This window comes from Larus michahellis, chromosome Z, assembly GCF_964199755.1.
Source record: "Larus michahellis chromosome Z, bLarMic1.1, whole genome shotgun sequence".
In the NCBI taxonomy this organism is placed as follows: domain Eukaryota; kingdom Metazoa; phylum Chordata; class Aves; order Charadriiformes; family Laridae; genus Larus; species Larus michahellis.
The window spans coordinates 26,246,071-26,261,830 of NC_133930.1; the positions used below are offsets into that span (position 1 = coordinate 26,246,071).

A 15,760-nucleotide genomic window follows, 5' to 3' on the forward strand; every position below is an offset into this window, starting at 1 on the left:
TTGCAATATCAGTATATTCTCTTTGGAATTCTTATCAAGATATTACTGCAGTGGTGCTTTTGTGGCAGCTTCAGTTCACAGAAGGTTCTCATCACCCAAGTACTGTTCTGTCCATCCTCAGCAGCACTTCTAGTAGGGCACTTAACTGTGACAAATTAGGCATTAATTTGCTCTGATGTGCTAACGTGACCATGAAGCTCTCTACAAGACCTTTATTTATTCTCTTTTCGTTTGTATAATATATTCTTTGCTTCTTGGACCTGATTACACTCTTTTGGCTGTTAAGTTCTCCTTAAACAATCTTATCTTATATAGGCTGATGTGATGCATATTCCTGTTCAGGGAAGGATTTTCTTTGGCACGCTCTCAGGTTTGCAGTAGCATCTCAGTATTTGTTTTGGTCTTGAATTAGCTGATCAGAAATTACTTTATCATTCCTCAGATCCTGAAGGATGTTTTGGTCCAAATCTAGCATTATGTAATCCAACATATACCTAATGAACATACACAACAAAGTGGGAAATGTAATAGCAAAATTGCAATAACAACAAATACTAAGTTTGATAATGGGATTGCAATGTAAAAATTACTGGACTACCTTAATATTCCCTTCTGACCTTCACATTTTTTTACATTACTCTTGAATCTATGCTTGTTAGCAAAAAAACATCCTGCTCCCAAGTATGGGTCTGTTATTCGGATTTAAAGATGGATCTTTTCCCTTTGAAAGATAGGCCATATAGAAAATTGCTATTATGTAAATTATGGAACTTTTACTTTTGTCTATAACCCCCAAACCAGCAGCAAGGTAAATGGAGAAAATACTCTGAGGAACAAAAGACTATGAGGCTACTGTGTTATTTGGGAATTTTACTTTTCATTATTTTGTATGAAAACTAGTAGGGTAAATAATGCATTTAATGGCATGAAATGCAGTGATCAGGAAAAAAAAACATTCTGGGATCATAGTTTGTGAACCTGAAAGTGCTGTTTCTTTTCATTTACATGTGGTAACTTTGAAAAAAGTTACTACTAAGAAGGCTACCCATCATTATTCATCTAAAAATGCAGGTGCAGTGGTGTTATTTAGCAGTGAACAGGAAAGAGAAAAGGCCACGTGACTCTAACAGCCAATGTAGGTCACTCACAAAACTATCAGAATCTAGGTGATGTTGAGAAAGTCTGGCAAATGCTGATGATAACAATGTTGTCTTTGCAGACATCTTAATATTGTTTGGTTTGTCTACCTATAATGTGAGGACTTTTTTGAGATAGACAGATAGCTTTCTTCCCTGTACTATTGTCTTTATTAGCAGTTGTCTAGATCTACAAGGCAGCTTGTCTGTTTCTGTTACATTTTTGAAATGAAATATAAATACATAGCTTTTTTAGGATATTCCAAATGGATGAGCCGACACAGAATCTTTAAAAATATTTTTAATTTAAACTATTCTCATAAGAATCATTATACATCATAATTAAATTTGGCATTTCCTAGATGCAGACTTTTGCAGTGGTTAAGAGCTTTTTTAAATAAAACTGTGTATTGTTCTATAGGTCTGCGGCCTTTGGGAGTTCTTTTTGTTATGAATGGTGTATCTTTACTGTAATAGAACCAGATTAACATAATCACTTGGTTTAATTGCAGATTGGCAAAAGAAAAAGTTATGTATGAAAAAGAAGCAAGACAGCAAGAAGAAAAGATTGAAAAAATGAAAGCTGAAGCATGTGATGATTATGGAATTAAGAAGCAGGTAAACTATCCTAAAACTGGTTTCACATAATCCTTTTTTGCTTTGATATAATCACAGTCCTCTTTAAATAAAAAAATCTCCTGTACCTTTTTCTAGACTCCTATTATATAAATACTAAAGTCCTGTCAGTTGCAAAAGTCATAATAAGCATTTGTAGAAATTTCCTTTACTCCAGAACTGTTACATTATAAGGAGACTGCCTATGTATTACTTATCACTCGGTGTCAGGTTAGCTGTAACTCACTAAGAGTCTGTGTGAGGCCATTATGAACTCTCTTAAAAATACCAATAACCTGAAAAGGCACGGTCTGGGGCATTTAGGTAAACTAAGTGCTTGCTGGTAAGCGCCAATGTTACAGTGAAGTGAGAATGCTTTATAGTTAATATGAAGGTGGAACATTTAAACTCTTGAGTACACTAGTATCCCTTTGGTAAAATCGTAGACCTGGGGGAGAAGGAGCAATGGGAATGCAGATGCTCCTAGCAGCTGCTAGAGTTTGTAACAAAGTCACTGACTAACAAGGTACATGCTGTAGTTTCATCTGCTCAAGCGTATGGTTTAGTGTCGCTATTATTACAATATGATTACATTTTTCTGGGAAGGTTCCCCACAAAGGACAGCGGTAGCAGGCCCTCGTACCTAGTTGGTACATGTGCTTTTGGAAGATGAAGGAGTGTCAGGTTTCCTTCTCACTGAGAAAAGGCTTGGGTTTGGGAGATTTGTATTTATTCTTTACAGAAGTGTGGCATGTCTAACTGTGGCATTTATATTCTTTCAACTAAATATGTTATCTTTTAACTATGTTTTTTTTTTCCCCTCAAGCATTTCCTAGATATTTTCTCTTAAATCTTCACAGAAACTGGCACTATAAATAAAAATTATTTTCACTTGTTTCAGTAGTCTTGTGGCCTTGTGTTATAAAACCTACTGTTCTCCCATCTTCATTTTTAAACAATGGAAGAACAGGTTAAAAAAACCTCAAATACAACAAACTACTGAAAACAAGATAGGAGAAAGCCCTTTTAGAGCAAGGTAAAATGGCTTTTTTAGTAAGTTCAGATTTGAGTTCATGTGTGTATGTTCTGCCTTGTTTTCATTATGCCACAGGAAAGAAATACAAATAAGAACTTGTATACAAATGAAGAATTGTATTTATAGAGCTGAGCTGTGTCTGCCTCACCACTGACTGAGACTCCAAGGTCCTACAAAGTAGTAGTCTTTCTAAAGATCTGCTGGTGCTAACAAGAACTAATGAATGCAATTCCCATTTTTAGTGTCCCCCATTCATCAGATTATTTGACTGCACCATGGTATTTCTGCAGTGACCTGCAAGATATCATCAAAGTCAAAAACAGCGGAGGCTGTGAACTTCTGCTGTGAAATGAAATGTTACACACTACTTGAAGGTATTCTCAGAGACCAATGACAAAAGCCTTCACAGAGAACAGTCTCGATTAATTCAGAAATTGCCTGATCCGCTTTGAAAGTAATCAGTTTCTCCAATGACATCTTTACTTCTTGTTCTTTTAGTGCACTTTGCATTCTGGAAGTTGTTAATATTTTAGATTATGAAGAATTTGAAGGCTCAGAAAGAATGCACGCATTTTTCATAGGATCAAATCTGTTACTCTAAAAAAATTATATAATACCAGGAGTGTTTGCTTAAGACAATATTTTGGATAGAGTTAATTCTTTGAGAAGTTCTTTGGGGAAAAATACGTGTAGTTAGACATTTTAAGAATTGCTTTTAGTTAATAATTCCTAATCTGAGTGAGTATTTATTTTAAAATGTGGTTGTAGTCTTTATTTCAGTAATGAAAAGTGACATTTGGGGTATGGAAATGAATTCAATCATTTGAGACTAGGAGAATAATTTTAACTATTATTTTAGTTGAGGTGTCAGCTAAATCAGATACATAGGAAGAAATCAACCCAGAGTTGAGGGAGGGATGCTTAAAAGCATTGCTTACCTCTTAACATACTACTGTTCTCATTTAGCTTTCTAGTTACAACTTCGCAGTAGAACATACGGTTTAACAGTACAGAAGTGACTACGGAAAATTTGACTTTAAAATTTATAATGCCATTCCTGCAGCATTTGTAGACTTTAGGGTGTGTCTGGTCTGTAGGGAGGGATCAGTCCCTTTGTAGAACAATAGTTAGGGTTTGACTCAATATTTTTCTCCTAACTCTGTGTACAGTGCGGCAGCTTGTGGTTCCTGTGAACTCAAGTGATCTCTAGTTTGAGGCAGTGACCAACTATGGTAGCTGTTAGATACCAGCCTTCACCTGCACTGTCCAGAAAGACTTAATTAATGAGGGTCAGATTCAGTATCATAGAAACAAAAAAGACAGTTTGCTCACAGTGCCAATGTATTCTCACCAAGATTATGATTTGAAGACCCCCTTGTAGGGTGTGAGAAGACTTTGTTACGGTAACCCGGGGTAGTTCTCTTCCTCCCATCTGAACATGTAGATTCCCAAGTATGTTTTGTCTCATTGTCATGGTGACCCGGGGTAATTCTCTTCCCCCCCTCATCTGCCCCAGCCTTTGCATGAGCACCAGCACGACTGCAGATCTTGGAATTTGGACAACAGCACCTGCATTATATCAGTGAGTTCAGTAATAAACAAAACAGGACATTGCATATGCATGATATGTAAATCAGCACAAGTTTTACTATGCACCCCTGCAGTGCCTTCCTTTGAGCTTCACTCCCAGAGCAGGGCTCCGCTGTGTCATGTCCCCATTTTGATTAGTGTCAGTGTCCCAGGGCTCCCACTGTGATGACACTACGCTTTCACAGAATCATGGAATTTTTCAGAGTTGGAAGGGACCTCTAGAGATCATCTAGTCCAACTCCTGAGTCTTGGGCCTTGTCCCTAAAGGATCACACCTGCTTTTCGCTCGTAACTGCCATGTATTACCAAATATGAAAGGAACATTGTAATGTTCTGTAACTTTTTCATTTTTAAATGTCTATTTAGCATCAAAGAAATACTCCCACTAGCTCAGTTGGCTTTTTAAGTTTTTAGCTCCTTCCACCCCCTATCCAATTAGTTCAAATGGAGTTTCAGTCTTCTCACCAGTCAAGTACAGTAAGATTAGGTGAAACATACAGTTTCACTTCAGTCTGATTATTTTCATAAGTTGGTTTTGTGGGTTTTTTTCCTAAGAATAGATGATCTTTGCTTAATGATCTGAACTCTAGCTCTAATTGTTAGGTAAAGAGTCAGTGGAAATGCTAATGAAGGGTCTAATGCTCCCCCTTATGTATTTGGACAGTATCCTTAACAAGCGTGGTTTGTTTCCTTAAAATCTAGCGACTTTTAATTCTCTGTACTAAATACAGAATAATAATCCTAATATACAACTGGTATTAAAAAATGCTTTCAAACTCTTGTTTTATTGCCTAATGTGCTTTCTGAAAGGGACTAAATGATGAAGAATCATTACTCTGCTCTTCCTTTTTCCCTTCTGTTTTCCTTTTTATCTAGGCAGGTGTAAATACCTTTTGGATTCCAGACTTTATGCTGAGGATTAAAGGCACTTGTGCAGTATTTGGAGTAAGTCGGTATGGCAACATTCCTATGGTAGAAAAGACCTGCCACTGAGATGGGACATGACTCGTTTCTTCGTCAGTTGGCCTCACTTTTCTTCTGTTCTAGAGGGAGGAAAAAAATCTGGACTTTTCTGCCTTCTGTCTATCTAGGGATCTTCCCATGTCTGTTCTGTTTCTGATTTTAGCACAAATATTTTGCCAGGTATTTCACCTCCACAAAACAGATGGGGGATTCCTCCCAAACCTTCAAGCTCAATCTAAAACATCTCCTAAGCAGCCTGCTACTTTTAACATAGCAGGCATTACAATAAGCATGGATTCAGGTTCTATACCTTATCTTAATAACCAACCGAAAAAACCCCAACAACAGAAAAAACACATCAGCCCTCTCAACCTCTCCTCCAAGTTTAACCTCCCCCACAAAAATTGGGGGGGGGGGGGGGGGTCACAGAGAAAATTCGGCTATTTGTTCTAACAAGGTTGAGCCATTCTTTTGTCATTGTTTTCTTGACAGCACTCCAAAAGAAACCTCTTCATTCAGATGTTTACCACCTGTCACCTGTTTACAGGGTGACGTTTATATTTGCCTCAACATGGATCTGTTCAGGTAGAATTTTGAGTTGCTGGAAGGAAATGTGCTGCCTGCTGATTAAATGACAACTTTCTGTAATGGATAATTCCATTATCATCCCCTAAGTTAATTTTAAAGGAGCAATATCTGTAATTCATTATATAGACTATTTAATTAAAAACATTTTCAGTAGAGACATGGAGTTTTGCTTCTGTCCTCTGAAAAGTATCTCTGTTTTTTAGCTTCAAGTCATGTGGTGTTCTCACTGACAAACTGTTTTCCAAAAAGACTGAAGGAACATTTCTACCTTTTATGTCCTAAAGTGATCAGCTTTAGAAGAAACAGGATTAGCCCTCACCTGAGAGGAGCTGCAGAGAAAGCTCACTTGAAATACTGAGGCATTAGATCTAGAAGGTTTTCTCTTCCTCCAGCTCACTTGCTACAAAGGATAGGTGGTTTGTGGTTGATACATGGCCATTTCCATTCTTGAAACACTCAGGCACTGTAGAAATAAAACAATGTTCTCCAGTTCTTTACTACAAGTTTGTCTTCACAGTCCTTCAGAAGTGTTATGACAATGTATTTGACAACTTGCCTACAACGGACTGCAGTGTGCACTTGTATCCTGTATTTGTGGATAGCTCAATCTTCTCTTGGGCCTGCTATATGAAAATAAAACAAGTTGCTTTAAACAAAGTAAAACTAAAAAAACTTGGTTTCCTGCAGTTCTTATGTATGTTGGGGTTTTTTTTCCCTCCGTATTCACCTTCATGCTGTATCTCCTCGGCGTTCCTGCCTTCCCTATGCCCAGCTTTGTCCTAAATGACCTATGCTGTCCTATTCCCTATGTTTCCATGCCACTATCCTAGCCCAACATATTGTGCCTTTATATTCCCTGATTAATAAGTCAATGGATTGCAAGTGTTTTACAAACTTTCTGATGAAAAGTAGTTCAAACAAGTGGCCCTTTTCTTAGCAAACTGGTTTATTTGCATGTTTTTTCTTTTCCTCCCTACCATCTTTGATTAGATCCATATTGTTATCATTAGCTGTGCAGCAGTCAAAGGGCAAGTGATTACGAGGCAGTATTTAAAAGCATGGGTACATATTCACATATATATATAATGTATACATATATGTTATTCATTCACATTTATGATGTTTCTAAGCCTATTTCTTGTGTTTAGAACAGCAGTCATGCCGTATAAAACAATATTGTGGCTATACCCTGCGACCCAGTAGTTTGTTATGATCCTGTGATTATTAGGCTGTCCTTATAAGATCAAGGAAAGGCACAGAGCCCTGTGGAGTTTTTCTTGTTGTTTTCAAATTCTTTGTGGAACTGCACATCTCTAAATCTCATTTAGATGTGAGTCAGACAAAAAAAACAAACAAACAAACTCTGCTGCTTCTTTTTGAAGCTGATAAAACTGCTGTCCCCATTATATAATACATATCAGTTAGGCTGAACAAAATTGCTTCCTGTTGCAAAATGCTTGCTATCAACACTTATAAGCAGTAATATTTATTTGTATTCTTAAATTATCAAAACTTTGTTCTAGTGTAAATGCTTCAGTGATCCAAAGAGTAAAGTATCTGCCTCATCTGAGCAGCTCTGATCTGCCTGAAGTTGAAATAGTAGCTTCGAACTTTCACTGTGGGACCTGCTAAAAACCAAAGCTGCGTATGTTTAAACCCTTGGGCATTACCTCCTATATTGGGTTTGTGTGGCAAGGTTCTGGTACTGGGGAGCTACAGGGATGGCTTCTGTGAGAAGATGCCAGAAGCTTTCCCTATGTCTGACAGAGCCAGTGCTAGCTGACTCCAAGATGGACCTACTGCTGGCCAAGGCTGAGCCCATCAGTGATGGCAGTGGCACCTCTGTGATAATTCATTTAAGAAGGGAAAAAAACTGTGCAATTGCAGCTGGGAGAGAGGAGTAAGAATATGTGGGAGAAACAACACTGCAGACACCAAGGTCAGTGAAGGAGGTGCTTCAGGCGCCAGAGCAGAGATTGCCCTGCAGCCCATGGTGAGGCAGGTTGTCTCCCTGTAGCCCACGGAGGGCCATGGTGGAGCAGATATCCACCTGCAGCCTGTGGAGGACCCCACACCGGAGCAGGTGGATGTGCCTGAAGGAGGCTGTGACCCTGTGGGAAGCCTATGCTGGAGCAGGTTTCTGGCAGGACTTGTGACCCCGTGGGGGAACCACACTGGAGCAGTCTGTTCCTGAAGGACTGCACCCTGTGGGAAGGACCCACCCTGGAGTGAAGAACTGCAGCCCATGGGAAGGACTCATGTTGGAGAAGTTCGTGGAGGACCGTCTCCCATGGAAGGGACTCCAGGCTGGAGCAGGGGAAAAGGGTGAGGAGTCCTCCCCCTGAGGAGGAAGGTGCAGCAGAGACAACTGTGATGGACTGATCACAACTTCCATTCCCTGTCCCTCTGCGCCACTAGGGGGAGAGGAGGTAGAGCAAATTGGGAGTAAATTTAAGCCCAGGAAGAAGGAAGAGGTTGGGGGAAGGTTTTTAAGATTTAGGGGGGTTTATTTCTCATTACCCTATTCTGATTTGATTGGTAATAAATTAAACTAATTTTCCCAACTCAAGTCTGTTTTGCCCATGACAGTAATGGCTCAGTGATCTCCCTGTCCTTATCTCAACCATGGGCCTTTCATTGTATTTCCTCTCCCCTGTCCAGCTGAGGAGGGGGAGTGATAAAGTCAGGGTTAACCCACCACACCTCCTCAGCTATTTCTCACAGGCTTGTGTTTGGCCTTTGTGCTTATTTTGAATGTGTAAAAATAATTGTCTTATTTTAGCTGTGGTGCCCTTACACTTAAGCAACTGGTACGTAGATCTGTGTGTTTGCATCCGTTCTGCTTTATCTGGCAGTGCAATCTTGAATTTATGGAAAACAGACTGAAGGCTACTGATAGTGCATTATGCACACCAGTTCTTTGACATCTGATCCAATTTACAAAAAATCCACATCGTGTTTAGTAAATACACCCCAACAGTTAGAGAGCTCCGTCACATCTGAGCAAATGGCTTTCTTCTGAAAGATGCCAGATACCTGCTCCCTTAGTAGAAATATCTTCAGTCCTGAAAGATGACTCACTAGAAATGTGGCTGGTTGAAGAGATTTGTTTAACTGGCTGTGGGGACATCATTCTCATTGTAGCCACAACAGCTGTTTTGGTCCTATGTGCAGTTATTGACAACAAATACAGTCTGCTTCTCCCTGTACCTATTTTTGTACTTTATTGCTTTTGTCTTCATACTGTACTTAGATGCACTTCAGTTACTCCAGTTTTTTAATACTTCTATTTGGCATTGTAATTCACAGAAACTTTGCAGATATTTACAGTTCTTCTCAAAGTTAGATCAGTTTCATGTAATAACTTCCTCTGTGACCTCCTTAGAATTTAAACTCCTTAAGAGTTCAGTCAGAAAGTTTTACAGAATGGTGATATAATTTGGTGAGCAAACACTTTAAATCCATTCCTAAAGTTTATCTAATTATTTGAGGTTTTGACTTTGCTTTATTATAAACATTTGAAACAGTAAATAGTCTATCTGGGAATATCAGCATTACTTGAAAAAATGTATTTTATGCAGAAGTTATCAAAGTTTGCCTAGGTAGTTCAGTAGCCAGCTAATAATCTTGGTTCCACAGCATTCCTGTTACAGTCTTCAACTGTTCGCATCTACTGAATGTAGTTCCAGGTTTTATCTTCCTTCTGTTCTTTCTTTATTATTGCATAACTGCAGGAAAATGTAAATAAAATTCAGGTAGCCCTTTGGACCTCAGTCAAATTCTGTTTTGAACAGAGTGATCGGAGTAGTTTTGTTCTCTTCTTAGAGCAGCCAGGACTACAGCTTACTGATTCTAGGTTTACATGCCTTTCCAGATCGCTTGTTGAGTGGCAAATACCCAGTAAGTTACTACTTTTCATATCACCTACCAGCTTTACAATACAGAACTATTTAGCAATACCAGTCCAAGGAAGTCATTATTGGATATTCTCACCCCTGTAGGTATTCTTTATGAAACAAATTTGTAGTACATAAAGCAGAAGGCATAATCTCATGCAGTTTATGGCACACCTCACTCTGTGGAAGTTACAGACCTTTATTCATTCACTGCTGAAAGTGTAATATGCAGAGTTCCTAGTCTTCTTTTTAAGCATTCAGTGTTAGACTGTATTAACAGAAAAGTGATAATACTGATGAGAACTAGAACGTGGGGGTGCTTACATTATTTTTTTCTAAAACATTTGTAACCCATCTTTGCTTCATTAACATAGACAAGTTTTGCCCCAGATTCTCTGAAAGAAAATTAGAAACAAATTTTTAAAACCCTTTCATAAATAACTTGAGCTAAGAACTTAATCTATGACACTTAAAAACATGGTGATAATGGTTTATTACATAACGTGTTCCTGTATGCAGAAATACAGTCTTAGCTGTAGCTTATCTTCCCTTTTACAATGACAGTGTTCCCTTCAGTACAGCAGCATTAATACTGAAAGGAGAATACAACATGGGAATGACAGAATGAAGTAAACCATTTAAAGGTAACACCTTCTGTTGCAGGTTATCCTGAATGCAGAAAAGGTTTCATGTTTAAATATCTTAACAGATTTTCATTTCTAAATAGACTTAACATTACTGAACAACTCTTGCACACCTTTCCTTCTCAGTGGCTGGGTTTTAGATCCAGAAATGTTCCATGAAATAAGTGTTCCCTTGTATAAATCTGAAGTTGTTTTCTGTAGGAGGCGGCAGGATGTTCAGATTCAGTGGGTGCCATTTAGTAATTTTGTTCAGAGTGCATGGTGAGAATAATCTTTCTCCTAAAATGAAGCACAAGGATAAGTAATAAGTTTTTATGCATGATAAGCATCAAAAATATGTGCCTGCTGGTCTTTGCTTTTCATTTTTCTTTACCTTTGTCTTTCAGTCAGAGCCTCCTGCAGTGTGCACACAATGTGATCAATAACTCAATAACTTTTTTCATGCAGTAATTATCTCTATGTGGTATTATCTGAACACTGTTTTTCTTTATTACCCAAAAGATGCAGGAGATATTTATATAACCAGCTGATCCCATTTTGGATGAAGCTGCTTCATGACAGCAGGAGAAAGTTTGTTTTAAATAGCCTTTTTAACAAATGCTGTATGGAAAGCTTATCAGGCAGTACTTTTTTCTAAGGGAAAAATTATTCTAAATACTCTTGTGCTATACTAAAGTATTAACTTTAAATTTATTTAAACACAAAGTGAATGGAAGTGCCCTGTAAATTAACAGAGTTTTAAGCAATTGTGCTGAGTGTCATGTCATTTAATAACAAAGCCTATTCAGAAAATAGGTACAACTGTTCTTAAGTTCCTAGATGATGACTGGGCTACTGATTTTTCAGAGTGAAGACTCACCTTAAAAAATAACATTCCTATCTGTAATACATTCTCATTTCATTGGCTTATAATTTTCACAGATCGAGATCTTACAAGAGTCACGAATGATGATTCCAGACTGCCAGCGCAGATTAGAAGCTGCACATGCAGATCTTACTCAGCTACTAGTAAGTAGAGCACCAAAAAATACTGATCAAGAAACGCCTTGATGAACTTGGATAAACTTGCTTGTCTGCAGTGCATTTGCAGCATGTTAGAACTGGATTTAAGAATTACTTTTTATAGGTCCCAAGACTAGCTTCCTATAACATACCAATATTTCATTTTAGATAACTGTCTTGGCAGGCTTGGTCTTCAGTCTATGAAAACTGTGTGCGTTAGACTATTAGAAGCTGACTTTAAGGGAATATACACTCAATGTATGCTAAATACTGAACTGCTGGAATGGACTTTGAATTCCTGTGCCAGTTACATGACCAGAAAAAAATAGTTCACCTGCTTTAGGCAGTGTTCTAGAACATGTAGATTTATATAATGTTTGTAGTGACTGAAATAGTCAGAATACTTTGCTTACTACTTTTATTATACTATGGACAAGAAACAAGACAGCTGAGTCCTCGCCAAGTACTGCTTATATGATTTATTAGTGAGGTGAGCACTACTGCCATGTTTTAAAGATATGAATACCTGCAGGAATAAATAGTACCTTGTACAAATAGAGTCACTGAAACTAAACTAGGTTTGGATATCATCATGCTTATTTTAAAAGCTGACTTCTCATCAAGAATTCAGCTGCACATGTAAATGCTACTGTGAGGCTGAAAATACATACTCTAAAATACGTACATTTGATGTCTGAAATGTAAAACCCTTCTCAAAGGAAAACTCAAGATGTCTTACCCTGAGGTAGCATGCCTCTACTGTTTGCCAGAACAAATGCTCAGTACCTAGCAGGATTTAGGGTACTTTCATCATTCAACTTGTTATTTGACACTTAGCTGGTCTAGATTGCAACGGCATGCAGAAGTGGTGCTATTGACTCGTACAGCATGCTGTACAAACTTAAAACAAGAAATGGGGGGAGTTACTATTGTTGTTTAGAATTTGGAAGTCCTTAAGATTTGCCTTCTGTGCTTACTTCACCTTCAAATGCTTTTATTAAAATCGACTGTACAGTATATTTTTTCAATTGTCAGTCTGCTTACGCTTTTTCCTAATGGTACTCTTGTTCTGAGGTCTGTTGTTATTCATTCCAGTTATGCTGTCCTTCATTTTAAATATTTAACAGAATAAAATAAAGATAGGCATAGGTCACATCTACTCACCATTATCCTGGACCTTAAGTAGGACAAAAGAAATTACCTATATTTTCAATCGTGTAGAAATGACATAGCCCTTGTTTCACAGAATCAGAATGGTTTGGGTTGGAAGGGACCTTTAAAGGTCATCTAATCCAACCCCCCTGCAGCAAGCAGGGACATCTTCAACTAGATCAGGTTGCTCAGAGCCCCGTCCAACCTAATCTTGAATGTTCCCAGGTACCACCTCTCTGGGCAACCCGTTCCAGTGTTTCACCTCCTTCATCATAAAAAATTTCTTACTTAGATCTAGTCTAAATCTACCCTCTTTAAGTTTAAAATCATCACCCCTTGTCCTATTGCTACAGGCCCTACTACAAAGTCTGTCCCCATCTTTCTTATATCCCCTTTAAGTATTGAAAGGCCGCAATAAAGTCTTCCCAGAGTCTTCTTTTCTCCAGGCTGAACAACCCCAGCTCTCTCAGCCTTTCCTCATAGGAGAGTAGCTCCAGCCCTCTGATCATTTTTGTGGCCCTCCCCTGGACCCACTCTAACAGGTCTACGTCTTTCCTGTACTGGGGACTCCAGAGATGGAGGCAATACTCCAGATGGTGTCTCACCAGAGTGGAGTAGAGGCGCAGAACCACCTCCCTTGACCTGCTGCTTTTTGATGCTTCTTTTGATGCAGCCCAGGATACAGTTGGCTTTCTGGGCTGTGGGTGCACTTCGCCAGCTCATGTCCAGTTTTCTCATCCACCAGTATCCCCAACTCCTTCTCTGCAGGGCTGTTCTCAACTCCTTCATCCCCCAGCCTGTATTGATACTGGGGGTTGCCCCAACCCAGGTGCAGGACTTAGCTTGTTGAATCTCATGAGGTTCACATGGGCCTACTTCTCAAGCTTGTCCCGGTCCCTCCGGATGACAACCCATCCCTCAGTCGTGTCAACCGCACCACTCAGCTCGGTGTCACCCACAAACTTGATGAGGTTGCACTTGATCCCAGCATGTTGTTGATGAAGATATTAAACAGTACTGGTCCCAGTATGCATCCCTGAGGGACACCGCTTGTCACCAGTCTCCATCTGGACATTGAGCCATTGACTACTACCCTCTGGCCAATTCCTCATCCACCGAACAGTCCACCCATCAAATCCATACTCTGTCATTTAGAGAGAAAGGTGTTGTGGGGGACCACGCCAAAGGCCTTACAGAAGTCCAGACAGACGACATCCGTAGCTCTTCCCTTGTCCACTGATGTAGTCACTCCATCATAGAAGGTCAGGCAAGACTTGCCCTTGATGAAGCCATGCTGTCTGTCTCAAATCACCTCCCTGCCCTCCATGTGGCTTAGCGTGGCTTCTAGGAGGATCTGTTACATGATCTTCCCAGGCACACAAGTGAGGCTGAGAGGTCAGTAGTTCCCAGGGTCCTCCATCCTACCCTGGTGCAATTGTTTCCCTTTCTCCAGTCACTGAGGACTTGACCTGACTGCCATGACTTCTCAAATATCATGGAGAGTGGCTTGGCGACTCTGGGATGCATCTTGTTGGGTCCCATAGACTTAACGTACATTCACATTCCTCAGGTAGTCATAAACCTGATCTTCTCTTATAGTGGGAGGGACTTTCCTCCCCTAGTCCCTGTCTTAGGGTCTGTCCGCTCAAGAGGTGTGGGGAGAGAGGCTGCCAGTGAAGACTGAGGTAGAAAAGTTGTTGAGTACATCAGCATTGTCCTTGTCTGTTCTTACCAGGCTTTTGTCATAGTTACCTTCTTAAATTTAATCCCATGTCAACTATTTTCGAAGTAGTCAAAAATATTTTTTTTAATTCCAGGAAAATGAAAAAGAATTGGAAGAAGCTGAAGAATATAAAGAAGCACGTTCCATACTGGAGTCAGTGAAGCTGGAAGCCTAGAAGTTTTTCAGTACTCTCTTTATATGCATTAGCACTGGGTTCATTCCACACTTTCATTTGACTATGGCTCTATTACTATTGTTGACTGCTCTAGTGGCAGAGATTGTAGGTTGTTTGTTTGTGGTTTGTGTTTTTGTTCTCTTTTTTTTTTTTTAATGTGTGTATGGTTGGACTCGATCTCAAAGGTCCTTTCCAACCATGAAGATTCTATGATTCTATGACTTGCTAAGGTTCCCTTTGTGCAAACTGGCCCTTCTCTAATTGCAAGAAGCATCAAATAAAGGATGTTCTGAAACATCCGTGTATTCCATATTCAGGCAAAGTAGAAGCATTTCCAGTTCACCTCAGTTACAGAAAGGAAAAATAAGGCCTATTTAATGTAAGCATAATAGTGTAATAGCTAATATACAGAACTTAACAATTCAAGCTAAGAAACAAAGTTCAGCTACGTAAGAAATGTGAGGGACCAATAAATACTTTAGAATTAAATAGAATCAGAATGGGTTGGTTGGAAGAAACCTTAAAGATCATGTAGTTCCAACACCCTGCCGTGGGCTTTAGAAGCACCTTATATTTGAAATAATTTCAGGCCATTATAGTATAACAATTTGTACTGAAAGAGGAGATGGACTAAATGACCCTTCAAAGTCACCCACCTTTTTTTCTATGATGCAATTTATCTGTAATTTTATGAAGTATCTACTCCTTGTTTATCTTTGAACCCAAGACAGAATTAAGAGCTGATTCAAAATCTTTCTCAGTTTGCCTGGGGTTGATTTGTAGAACCCAATTCACAGTTACCATTGATCGAAATTCTGTTACTTTCTCAAGAAGTAGAATTTAGCACCTGACTAGTACGTTGTTGGTTGGATCTGCTGGTAAGAGTTTTGGATTGAATGCTTATCCTGAAAGCACCTTAGCCTAAGTGATTTTTTTTTCTTTTTTTAAACAAAAGCTCAAACCCCAGAAGATGAAAGAGAACTAAATGGGTAAGGGAACAATGCTTAATCTGCCTGGAAGACCATTAAAACATTATGTACAAAAGCTGTGGTTCTTTCAGAATAGCTTCTCTAAACAGCAAACAGTAAGCTCTGCTGATGAACAAGAAAGCTTTTTACATTAGTTTTTCTAGTTCGAAAGTGTTCTGGCATGTTCCTTAAAGGCAACACAAAGCACAGTGTACCTTTTGTGTGGTGCTATATTGAATACTCTTAATAAAAATTTTTGTTAATTTGCTTGA

The 15,760-nt window shown here is 39.0% G+C and overlaps 1 protein-coding gene across 5 annotated transcripts in view; it reads left to right on the plus strand.

Annotated features, from left to right (window-relative positions):
* The window catches only part of TBCA (tubulin folding cofactor A), a 32,346-nt gene extending 16,586 nt beyond the window's left edge, over positions 1 to 15,760 (plus strand). For 2 of the 5 annotated variants that reach the window (XM_074570162.1, XM_074570164.1), the window contains exons 2-6: positions 1,649 to 1,754; positions 4,304 to 4,369; positions 5,254 to 5,322; positions 11,390 to 11,476; positions 14,440 to 15,760. In XM_074570162.1, coding sequence (XP_074426263.1) covers positions 1,649 to 1,754; positions 4,304 to 4,369; positions 5,254 to 5,322; positions 11,390 to 11,476; positions 14,440 to 14,520 — 409 coding nt within the window. In that variant the 3' untranslated portion in view covers positions 14,521 to 15,760. The remainder of the gene's footprint in view (positions 1 to 1,648; positions 1,755 to 4,303; positions 4,370 to 5,253; positions 5,323 to 11,389; positions 11,477 to 14,439) is intronic. The other 3 variants (XM_074570165.1, XM_074570166.1, XM_074570163.1) reach the window with 2 other exon arrangements.